Source organism: Chrysochloris asiatica, unplaced genomic scaffold (assembly GCF_000296735.1).
Source record: "Chrysochloris asiatica unplaced genomic scaffold, ChrAsi1.0 scaffold00034, whole genome shotgun sequence".
Lineage (NCBI taxonomy): Eukaryota > Metazoa > Chordata > Mammalia > Afrosoricida > Chrysochloridae > Chrysochloris > Chrysochloris asiatica.
Window position 1 is genome coordinate 20,955,203 of NW_006408552.1, and position 11,313 is coordinate 20,966,515.

General features: G+C 43.0%; 1 protein-coding gene across 1 annotated transcript in view; it reads left to right on the top strand.

Moving 5' to 3' along the window:
• The first annotated feature begins 1 nt into the window (after position 1).
• The window catches only part of HS3ST4 (heparan sulfate (glucosamine) 3-O-sulfotransferase 4), a 623,648-nt gene continuing 612,336 nt past the window's right edge, over positions 2 to 11,313 (top strand). The window contains exon 1 of the mRNA XM_006859806.1: positions 2 to 735. Within this exon, the coding sequence (XP_006859868.1) occupies positions 2 to 735 (734 nt within the window). The remainder of the gene's footprint in view (positions 736 to 11,313) is intronic.

The window sequence follows — 11,313 nt, forward strand, 5'->3', positions numbered from 1 at the left end:
GATGGCCCCGTGGCCCGCACCTCCTTCGCCTCCGCCTCCGCCTCCACCTCTGGCTGCGCCGCCGCCTCCAGGCGCCTCTGCTAAGGGGCCGCCAGCGCGCAAGCTGCTTTTTATGTGCACCTTGTCCCTGTCCGTCACCTACCTGTGCTACAGCCTCCTGGGCGGCTCGGGCTCCCTGCAGTTCCCGCTGGCGCTGCAGGAACCGCCGGGCGCCGCCGCCGCGCCCCCGCCGAGCCCGCTACCACCCTCGCTGCTGCCTCCCCCCGTGCGCCTCGGCGCCCCTTCGCAGCCGCCCGCGCCGCCGCCGCCGGACAACGCGAGCCGCGGGGAGCCGCCCGAGTCCCCAGAGCAGCAAGCTGCCCCCGGGGCCGACGGCTGGGGTCTGGCGAGCGGCAGCGGAGGCCACCGGGACGTCTGGCTTCGGACCCCGCTGGCGCCCAGCGAGATGATCACAGCACAGAGCACGCTGCTGGAGAGGGAAGCGCAGGAGTCCAGCACTACCGACGAGGAGCTCGCAGGCCGAAGGGCGGCTAACGGGAGCAGCGAGAGGGGCGGCGCCGCCAGCACCCCGGACTATGGAGAGAAGAAGCTACCCCAGGCGCTTATCATCGGGGTCAAGAAAGGGGGAACCCGCGCGCTGCTGGAGGCCATCCGAGTCCACCCAGACGTGCGGGCTGTGGGCGTAGAGCCGCACTTCTTCGACAGGAACTACGAAAAGGGGCTGGAGTGGTACAGGTAGGACCCGGGCGAGGTGGGGTGGCACTGAAGCTTGGGGGAGACCGGCTATGGCTGCTTTCTATTCTTTTCGAAATCCCAGGCACCATCCTGAGCTCCCTCAGTCCCGCCAGAGCTCTGCGAATCCTGGCGGGACTGTTTAGAAGAAGAGGCAAAGCGGACTAAAAATCACTTAATTTCAGGAGAGGGTAGGAGGGTGTACCTCTGCCTGTCCCTAGGGCTTCTTCCAAAGATATGAGCCTGCTCTCGTTCTCGGAGATGTTTCCTAGCCCAGACTCTTTGGGGGCTGTAAGCAACTGCGATGGGGATGCTGTTGAGGAATGAACAGGGTTAGCTAGATTGATAAGCTTTGAGGTTCCCTGGAATCTCTCAAAACCGCCCACAAAACGAAACTGTGTGGCTGGAATCCAAACTTTATCATTTTCAGGTCAGAGCAAAATGAATAAGGAGTTGTTAAAAACGTAATGCGGGCGAGTTTGGGCTTTATACTAATGACTAAGGATGATTCCTACCTCCAGAACTTTCCTCCTTGCCTGAATGCACACGGAGTTGATTTTGTATCAAGGGAATCCATTTCTGCCTGGCAGTTGGTACCCTAAATTTTCTGCCCTGCACCCACATCCTTTCTCACCCAAGATTCCCGTGTAATGAACTGGAGCCTGTGTTTGGTGAGATGTCCATCTTTACTCCTTTCTCCCATCTATCTGTGGTTAGAGGAAGAGCGAAAGGAGAACTTGAAAGTTAACTGCAGTAAAAATACATGAATAATCCAGTATTTTGGCCAGCCATCATTCAAAAACAACCCTTTGGTTAAGATGTCCCAAATGTTAAGCCTTCTTCACTTTTCTTTTTGCATTTTCCTTCCGTTTTATATTGCCCTGACAAATAGGACTGGATGGATAGCTCCATCTCGGTTGCATTTCAGTAATTAATTGCAATTGTCAAACAGAAACACGGGCTTTGTCAGCTAAAGTGATGTTATCATCTTCACAGAGCCAATAGGTAAATAAGGATTGCTTTCTGACATGTTGCCTCCCTGTTCAGGGGATGTGCTTTCTAAGCTTGAATTGCAGCCTGGGAAAGTTTTAGAAAGAACTTTAGAAATATATAATAAATGTGTGTATTTTGATTGATTTCTTCCACTTTGTAAAATACGCCTTATGCTTTAAAAGCTTGAGAGAAGTACACTTAGGCATAAACATTCCAGCACATTAAAACTAAAACAGCAAATGTGTCTGTTAATGTCTTGTGTCTTTCAACAGCTAGAACTAATTGCAATATTTTAGAAGGCTTCAGACAGCCCCTTCCTATCAAAACATAAAACAGCAAATGCCTAATTTAACTGGAAAATCAGTATTTATAACATCACAAGCCATGGCTTCCAGTGTGTGATTATGATTTAAAAGGTGTTAGGATGATTAATACAACAACAAGAAAAGAAAGAAAGTGTATGATGTCTGGGAAGGTTTCAATTGTTTAATTGTTGATTGGAGGACTGTTCTGGTGTGTTTTTTTGTTTTTTTTTTTCCTGTGTTGTACCTTTGGATTTAAGAGAATTTAACACCAGAAGAGTTGTGGGATGACTTCTTTGGCTTTCGCCAGTTCTAATTTTAAAACTGTGTGCCTTGTGAGAAATGCCCAATGATGTTTGGGGAAGGAGGCCTAAGGATCAAATCTTCCCAACATGTGATTGGGTTACTTTCCTGCAGCTGCATATAAAGATAGGGGTGGTTTATTCAAATGACTTAAAATCAGTTTGATGGATGGTTCCTGGTGGAATGCATGTTAGGATGTCCCATAGTAAGGTTTGGGGATGTTTCTGAATGAAAGCTTTTCCCATGTTGTTTTATACAAAGGCTAGGAAAAGAAGATACGTAAACTGCCACACTGTTATAACATAGTTCTTGAAAATACGATTCTAGCACTGTGATGCTCCTAGTCTGCAGTTCCTAACAATTACTTGTAGAATTTGGGACTCACTGTTAATGTTTCCTAGTGATACCTACAACAGTTAAACTTAAGAGGTGTGGATAGAACTGGATTCAGTTGATCCCTACTTAACAAGACCATGTGATATCTCTGTATTTGATTACCCATCCCAATGTGTTGCTCATGGTAAACAAACAAGCAAGTTGCCCTGGAGTCTGTTCCTACTCATGACTACTACACATGTGTCAGAGTAGAACTGTGTGCTCCATGGAGTGGCCAGTGGCTGATTTTTTCGAAGTAGATCAACAAACTTTTCTTTAGAGGTGTCCCTGGGGCCACAGGCTGAGACTGACTCTCATTTAGCAGGGGAAGACTTACCCATTGGCACCAACCAGGGGCTTTCTTGCACACAGAGCTGCTGCTGCTGTGTGCCGTCGAGTCGGTGCCAACTCATGGCTACTCTGTATAGGATTTCCGAGCTTGTAAATCTTTATGGAAGCAGAAAGCCTCATCTTTCTCCTGTGGAGTGGCTGGTAGATTTGAACTGTTGACCGTGTGTTGAATGGAAGTGCTGGAGAAGAAACTGTCTTAAGGACAAAATACTTTCTGGCAATAGGTGTCTATGGAACAGAGGAATCCTGGCTGTTCGGAATTTGTTCAGAATGCCCTGGCACCCCCAGAAGTCAGGTGTGCTGGGATTTACTTGAGATAGTTTAGTCTGGATATGGTTCCTGGTGGAATGCATGTTAGGATGTCCCATAGTAAGGTTTGGGGATGTTTTGAGGGGCATTTATGAAATTTTCATTAGTTCCCTCTCTTTGGGCTCTTCCTTCTCTCTGATGTGAAATGAGGGGATGGCATCCTCTCTTATTTTTACAGGAAGAAAACAGAGACATTGATTCAAAGGAACTTTTTCTCTTGGTTCTCTGATCCAACTCCAGTCTTTTAGATGATAGTATCTGTATTTTCCTCCCTATGTACCTACCTCATGAACTCTTGGTGTGGTGTTGTAGGATAAACACTGGACTGCCAACTCTAGGGTCAGTGGTTCAAACCCACCAGTCGCTCCTTGGAAACCTTATGCAGTGTTGCTGTGAATCAGAACCGACTCGACCACACTTAACAACAGCATGTACCTCAGAACCTACCTGGAATCGTATTCTACTATTGGCCTTATTAGAGATCCATAGACGAATTAAATTTTTTATTATTTTTCTCGCATTTGTTTATTTTTAATGTGCTTCCTTATATCCTACTAATTCTGTAAGAGTTTTTGATTTTTGTGTTTTCAGTAAGAGGGGGAGAGCAAGAAGAAATGAGGGCTGCTCTCAGCGTGGTTTATGCTTTCTTCATATTCAACAAAACAGACCTCATGGGTTTTTTCCCCCCACTTATCTCTAACTCTGGATTTTCATTTACTCCTATAATTTGGATGTATTGCACTTTACAAACATATTTGAGATGAAAACATGTGCACCAGATCATCAGGCCCACATAGATTGATGAACTGGGATGGGTATGTTAGATAGAGCAATGGAGAAGTTAGCCTTACTTGTTGGGTTGACACAGGCCAATCAATGATTAATACTTGAGGCTAGATTAACCCTCCTTCCCGTCCACTAAAAGAGCAAAGTCATAACATGCCTTTCAGTATTCGGTGATACGAACTGTCTACTCAGAGTACTTAAACTTTTCTAAGGGAGGGGACCTTGTGGCAGGCCAGCTGACTGCCCTGTACAACCCATCAAAGTGACAGCACCTGCTTCAGTGGTGTCCTCCCTCATGGCTTACAACCTGTACAGTAACTGTGAGCACTTTACTTTGGAAACCACTCTGCTCCAGGCTGATGGAAATTCATCCTCCATGGTTTAAAGTTGCCTTCACTGTCAACAGATAGTATACCCATCCCATTGGCTGAAGGCCAATAATTCAGAAAAATGATTTCAACAGTCATGCTCATACTACCCAGGGGAAATTGATCTGCGGTATTAAATGCATATAGTTGCTGTAGAGAAAATAAAGAAGGAACGGCATTGGCATTTAAACAATGCCTACTGCTGTTGGGTGTGGCGCTGCGGGTTAATGCGTTGGACTGCAAGGTCAGTTTGAACCGCAAGGTCGGTGGTTCGGGCTCAGCAGTTGCTCCTCAGAAACCCTATACAGGGCTGCTATGAGTTGGAACCAACTCGACAGCATTTATCAACAACAACTACAGTAGTGGTTGGTACTTTCTTACCAAATTTGAATGTCATGTTAACCCTTTGGGCTAAATAACAGCATTCCCATTTTACAGGTGATTCAGAGAGGTGCAAGGTCCCTCAGCTAACCAGTGGCTTAGCTGAGATTTAAATTCACATCTGTCCAGTTCAGCAGTGCTGGTTTTTTCCACTAATAACACATCACCACACATTAAGCACTAAAGGATCATGAAAATCATTCATTCAGCAAATATCTAATAAATATATAGGAGCTCTTCAATGTAAACGTGATGATCTGCTCTGTACAATTTCACTCAACTCACAAGAAAAAGTTATTAAAAACAAATATTTAATAACTATTTACTAATATTTAATATAGGGGTCCTGGTGTGGCATTGCGGGTTAATGCACTGGACTGTAAGGTCGGTTTGAACTACAAAGTCAGCAGTTCAAGTACAGCAGCTGCTCCTAGGAAACCCTATACAGGGTCTCTATGAGATGGAACTGACTCAGAGGCACTTAACAACAACAATATTTAATATTGGGGTGGTGCTGTGGGTTAATGCACTAGACAGCAAGGTTGATTTGAACTACAAGTTTGGCAGTTCAAACTCACCAGCTGCTCCTTGGAAATCCTATGCAGGATCACCATGGGTTGGAACCAACTTGACGGCACTTAACAACAACATGGGTCACATACTGTTTTAGATGCTAGGGAGAAAGTAGTGAACAGACAGATGGGACACCTGTTTTCTCAGAACAGACATTTTAGTAAGGGCACAGGAAACCCCAAGCCTACCACCTTTTAGTCAATTTTGACTCCTAGAGACCCTATAGACAGAGTTGAAATGTTCCATAGGGTTTCTGAGGCTGTAAACCTTTACAGAAGCAAGCTACTTCATCTTTTCCTCAGAAAGTGGCTAGTGGGTTCGAACCCTTAAGCAATCCAGCACTTAACTCATTGTACCACAAAGACTTCTTTAGAGAGGAGTAAGGGAGACAGAAAATAAAAGCATACATACATTTGTAGTAAAGTTTCTGGTTGGGATAAAGGTTATAAAGAAAAATAATTGCTATTACTGATCATCTCCAAGGCTTCTGTCTAACACAATAGCCACAATACACATGGGACTGTTGCACCTGAGAAATGTCTGAATTGAAATGTGCTATGAGTATAAAATACAATTCAGATTTCAAAGACATAATTAAAAAAAACAAAATGCTAAATTGCTCATTAATAATTTGTATATTGATTGCATATTGAAATTACAGTATTCATATTGTTGTTATTAAGTTGAGTTGGTTCAGACTCATAGCTACCCTATATAGGGATCCCGAGGAGCGGCTGGTGAGTTAGAACCACCGACATTTTGGTTCAAACTGATCTTGCAGTCTAGCACGTTAACCCACAGCACCACAGCTGGACTCTGGTATTCATATTAGGTTAAGTAAACATTAAAATTAATTTCACCTGTTTTGTTTGACGCTCTTCAATGTGGCTACAAGAAAACTTAACATTGTGTTTGTGCTCGTGTGGCTATTTTTATTGGACAACACTTGTGTAGAACTTTTAAGTAAACGCGAATCATCTGGGCATCTTGTTAACATGCAGATTATGATCCAGTCAGTCAGTCTGTGGTGGAAATTGAAATTCTGTATGTAATTCTACTTAACCCTCTACTGATGCTGATGCTACCAGGCCAGGGACTTCAATTTGAATAGGGGTGGGGTGTGGTGTGTGTGTGTGTGTGTGTGTGTGTGTGTGTACATGTGCTTTTAAAAATAGGCTGATTACAGAAGAGCTCTTTGTGGACATGACCTAAATGAAGGAAAGAGCAAGCTCCTGTAATCACAAAGATCTGGGGAGACTGGTATCAAGTCGAGGGAATAGCAAGTGCAGAGACCCTCAGGTGGATGCAATCTTCTTGGGTCCACAGTATTTTTTAATTCTCTAAAACATGGTCTTTGTAGCTGCACAAAATTGGGTTTAAAAGCTGGTGCTATATTACTCATTATTAGTTGGATGGTTTGGGTTGGATAACTTACTTAATGTCATTCTACTTTAGGTTATTATAATTCTTATTTTTCTTTTGCCCCAGCTTTGTTTTTTATAATCTGAGAAATTCCTTCCTGTCAGGATTTTTGGGTGGAATACATGAAATTATGTCAGTGAATGCATTTTCCAAACAAAATGAGTATTTTAGAGCCGAAATCCAAACAGACCCCATGACTGGACTTTTCTGCCCACTTCCCTTCTGTCACAGCTAGTACAATATTGACTGAAGAGTCTCTTATTGGGAGTGGTTTAGGGAATAGGACAATAATGATTGGCTTTGCAGTCTGCTTAACTTCTTAAGCCAAGAGTCACAAACTCAAATACTTTCAGGGCTCATGCTTATCATACAGATGAGCGACTTAGACTAAGTGGGGAGAAGCTCTCTAAAGGGCAGCCACTGCTTACTTCCAGCTAGATCTTCAACTTTTTAGGAGAAAATGAAAAGCCAGGTTTTGATCTGAAATCTACTGCAGATTTTTAAGATTGACAACAAATTCAAATTTCTTAAAATTTTTATGGGCCAACACTGGGGACCAACACTATAGAATACACAACCTATCTGTGGGCTATCAGTTTGTGACCTCTGGTTTAAACTCAAGGAACCCCGGTAGTGCAATGGGTTAAACAGTGGGCTGCAAGACTCTAGATTGGTGGTTCAAACCCCCAGCTACCCTGAGGGAGAACGATGAGGCTGTCTGCTCTGGTAAAAATGTACATTCTTGGAAACCTTAAGGAACGCTCTACTCTCGCTGTGAGTCAGAATTGACAGAAATGGGTTTTTGTTTTTTTTTGGAGTTTTAAACTCATTTCATAAATGAATGAGCATATGTATATCCTTTGCAGTGGCTAAATTGTGCCTTATGTGTGTTCACAAATATTTCTCTTTTATTCTAATTTATTTTTTTCTTGAAGGTTGGAGGAATTTTTGATTGTTCCCTCATTATTCGGAAGTGCCTTTATTTGTTCTGTGTAGTTAACTTTTTTCTTATAAAATGGATTCTGCTCAGGTGGATTGAGCAAGACCTGAGACTTAGAAAAATTGGGTTCTAGTGTGGCACTATGGGACCGCAGCGGCTCCATATGATAAGCACTGGACTGTGAACCACAAGGCCCAGGATTCAAGTCTGTTATTTGCTCCTTGGGAGAAAGATGAGACTTTCTACTCAAAGATTTAAAGCCTCAGAAACCCTATATAAGGTTGTCATGAGTCAGAAACAACTCAAAGGCACTTTAAAACAACAACAGTGTAGTGTGATAGGATACACACTAGACTGACAACCAAAGGTTGGCAGTTCAAACCCACCGGCTACTCTCAGAAACCTTACCTAGAGTTGTTAGGAATCAGAACGACTCTAAGGCACGTAATAACACTAGGCTTTGCTTTGACATATACTTGTTCTCTTGGATCTCAGGTACTTACATTGTTTTAACCTCTGTTTCTTAGGTGATGAGACTTACAGTGTCTCTGTGGGGTTCATTCACCCATGAAATTTGGTACATCTGTATCCACCTTTCAGAGAGAAGAGACAGATGGAAACGAAGCAACATGTTTTGTAGAGTGTGTGTGTTTGCATCTGTAAGTCAGAAGCCCCTACTGTATCTTCTTGGTGTGACCTTAGAAAAGTTACTTAATATTAGTAGTTAGGTACCGTGGAGTTGTTTTATACTCATAGTGACCCCATGTGACAGAGTAGAACTGCCCCATCGGGTTTTCTAAGCTGTACAAAGCACTGGACTGCGAACCACAAAGTCTGAGGTTTGAGGCTGACAGCAACTCCACGGGAGAAAGATGAGGCATTCTGCTCCTACAAAGATTTAAAAAGGATGTGGCGCAGTGGGTTAATGCACTGGCCTGCAAGGTCGGTTTGAACCTTAAGGTCAGTGGTTCCACTTCACCAGCGACCCCTTGGAAACCTGATACAGGGTCGCTGTGAGTCCGAACCGGCTCCATGGCAGGTAACAACAACGTTTGTAGGAAGGAGCTCTGGTAATATACAGTAATACCAGCAAGGTCAGCAGTTGAAGCTACTAGTCACTCCATGGCAGAAAGATGAGTCTTTCTGCTCCCATAAAGATTTTCAGCCTTGGAAACTCTATATGGGGATGCTATGAGGCAGGAGTTCTGGTGTGGCTCTGTGGGCTAATGCGTCAGACTGCAAAGTCGTTTGAACTATAGGGTCGGCAGTTCAAGCTCACCAGTCATTCCTTGGAAACCCTACACAGGGTTGCTATGGGTCAGAATGGGTTGGAATTGACTCGACGGCACTTAACAACAACATCAATGAGGCATACAACCTCTACCACTGCCACTCTTTACGGGAGCAGAGAATCAGGTGTTTTCTCCTGCAGAGTAGCTAGGTGGGGTGAACCCCTGACCTTTCTGTTAGCAGCCTAGAGTTTAACCAATGTGCCACCAAGTCTCCGTATTTAGAGGCCTGGTGTGGCACTGTGGGCTAATGGCACTGGACTGCAAAGTCACTTTGAACCACAATGTCAGCAGTTCAAGCTTACCAGTCATTCCTTGGAAACCCTATACAGGGTCGCTATGGATTGGAACCGACTCGATGGCACTCAACAACAACATCAACAATATATACATAATGTTGTTGTTAAGTGTTGCCAAGTTGGTTCCAACTCATAGCAACCCTACATACTGTTTCTAAGGAGCAGCTGGTGGGTTTGAACTGCCAATCTTGTGGTTAATAGTCCAGCACTTACTCAGCAGTGCCACACTAAGACTCCATACATAACATTAGTGAACTTAATTTTCCCATCTGCAGAAGGGGCTCAATACTGTTTACATTCTAAAGGCTAATGTGAGATGAAATTGAATGTTATACAAAGTGTCTCCCACACTCTGTAACATAGTAATTGCCTCTTGTCCCATTTTCCCTCTCTTTCTCTTCCATTATTCCTTTTTCCCCTTCGTTTTCCTCCAATCCTTTCCCTTCATCCTGCCCATTAGTACTGAAGGACCTAAAGAGAAAACTGTAATACATTTTTCATTTGAAGATAGTCTTTTATTTCAAGACTATGCCTGAATGAGGGATTTCAAATCCTGAAGCAGTTCTTAAGTAGCTCTCCAGAGAATAATCAAAACCAGATTCCAGAATTTGCTCTATTGTAACTTGAGCTCAAAGAGAAAGAGTCTGATTTCATGGGGTAGCTGCAACCAAAATGCTCAACAAATGGCATGGGATAGTAGTGTTGGAAGGAGTCCATGGGCGTAGAATCTAACATTTTTCAGAATTTCCAGTAGAAACTAATGCCATGGGCCCTGGAAGGGTCTAGAAACACTAGGGGGATCTCAAGAACATTGATTGCCTCCAAGTTTTCTGCAGAAATGAAAGCATTTGAGAAAGCAGGATTGTTCAGTAAGATCCAATGGTTAATAAAACACCCAGTCTTGAGACCTGCCTGCTTTTATTCTTGCTCTTCAAAAATCATAACGTCATTTGTACGTGTGTCATACTAGGCACATTTAAGTCAAGCGGGGAGAGAGGTGTCAGTGCTTTAGGTAAATGATTGCTAAAGTTGTGTGTTAGGAAGTTTGAGAGGTTTCGGTTTTGCATAATGGATGGTATCTCTCGAGCTGATTGAACCACTGCCCAGTTATTGTAATTTCATCTCTTGATTCCATTGGTTTCTGCGGTGTAACAAACTCCTGTATAACTGTCTTGGGAATTTCAATCTGAAATTATAATTCACTGAGGGAGCCATTCAGACCATCTTGCCATTAATTTAAAACAGGCAGTTGATTTTTATTTTTAAACACTCAATAGTTAGGGATTGCTTTCCTTTAAAATATTTTTGTAACCTTCGTTTTAGTACGTACAAGATATTTATAGGGAAACAGAGCAACACATCAATTACGTATTTCTTTTTGGCTGCAAATGATAGAAACCAAACTTAAATTATTATAAGCAAAAAACGTAACTTATTGGCTTATGTTATTGGGAAGTCTAGGAGGTAATGAGTTCAGGCAAAGCTGGATCCAGGGGCCCAAATGATGTCATTTTTGGTCTCCGTCTCTCCTTTTTTTTTTTTTTTTGCCATGTTTGTTTCTACCTTGCTTTATTCTCATATAGGTTGTGTCATACATTTTAGGTAAGATGGTTATCAGCCACTCTAGGGAAACAGGTTTTATGTTTATCAGCCCCTTTGGAAGTCACTTTTCTTAGGAGCTTCTGTAGGAAACTGGGAGATGTCTATTGGTCAACTGTCACTTTAGTCTAAACCAAAAATGTCGAACACTCTAATACTTTTTTAATTTTTTAAGTTTTTATTGTGAATTATGTGGGTTTACATGGGAGAAGATCAGTTTTACATTCATCCTGTCGTATTTCGTTTCATTGCAATGATTACAATCCCCTCCATGCATCATCAGATAACCAA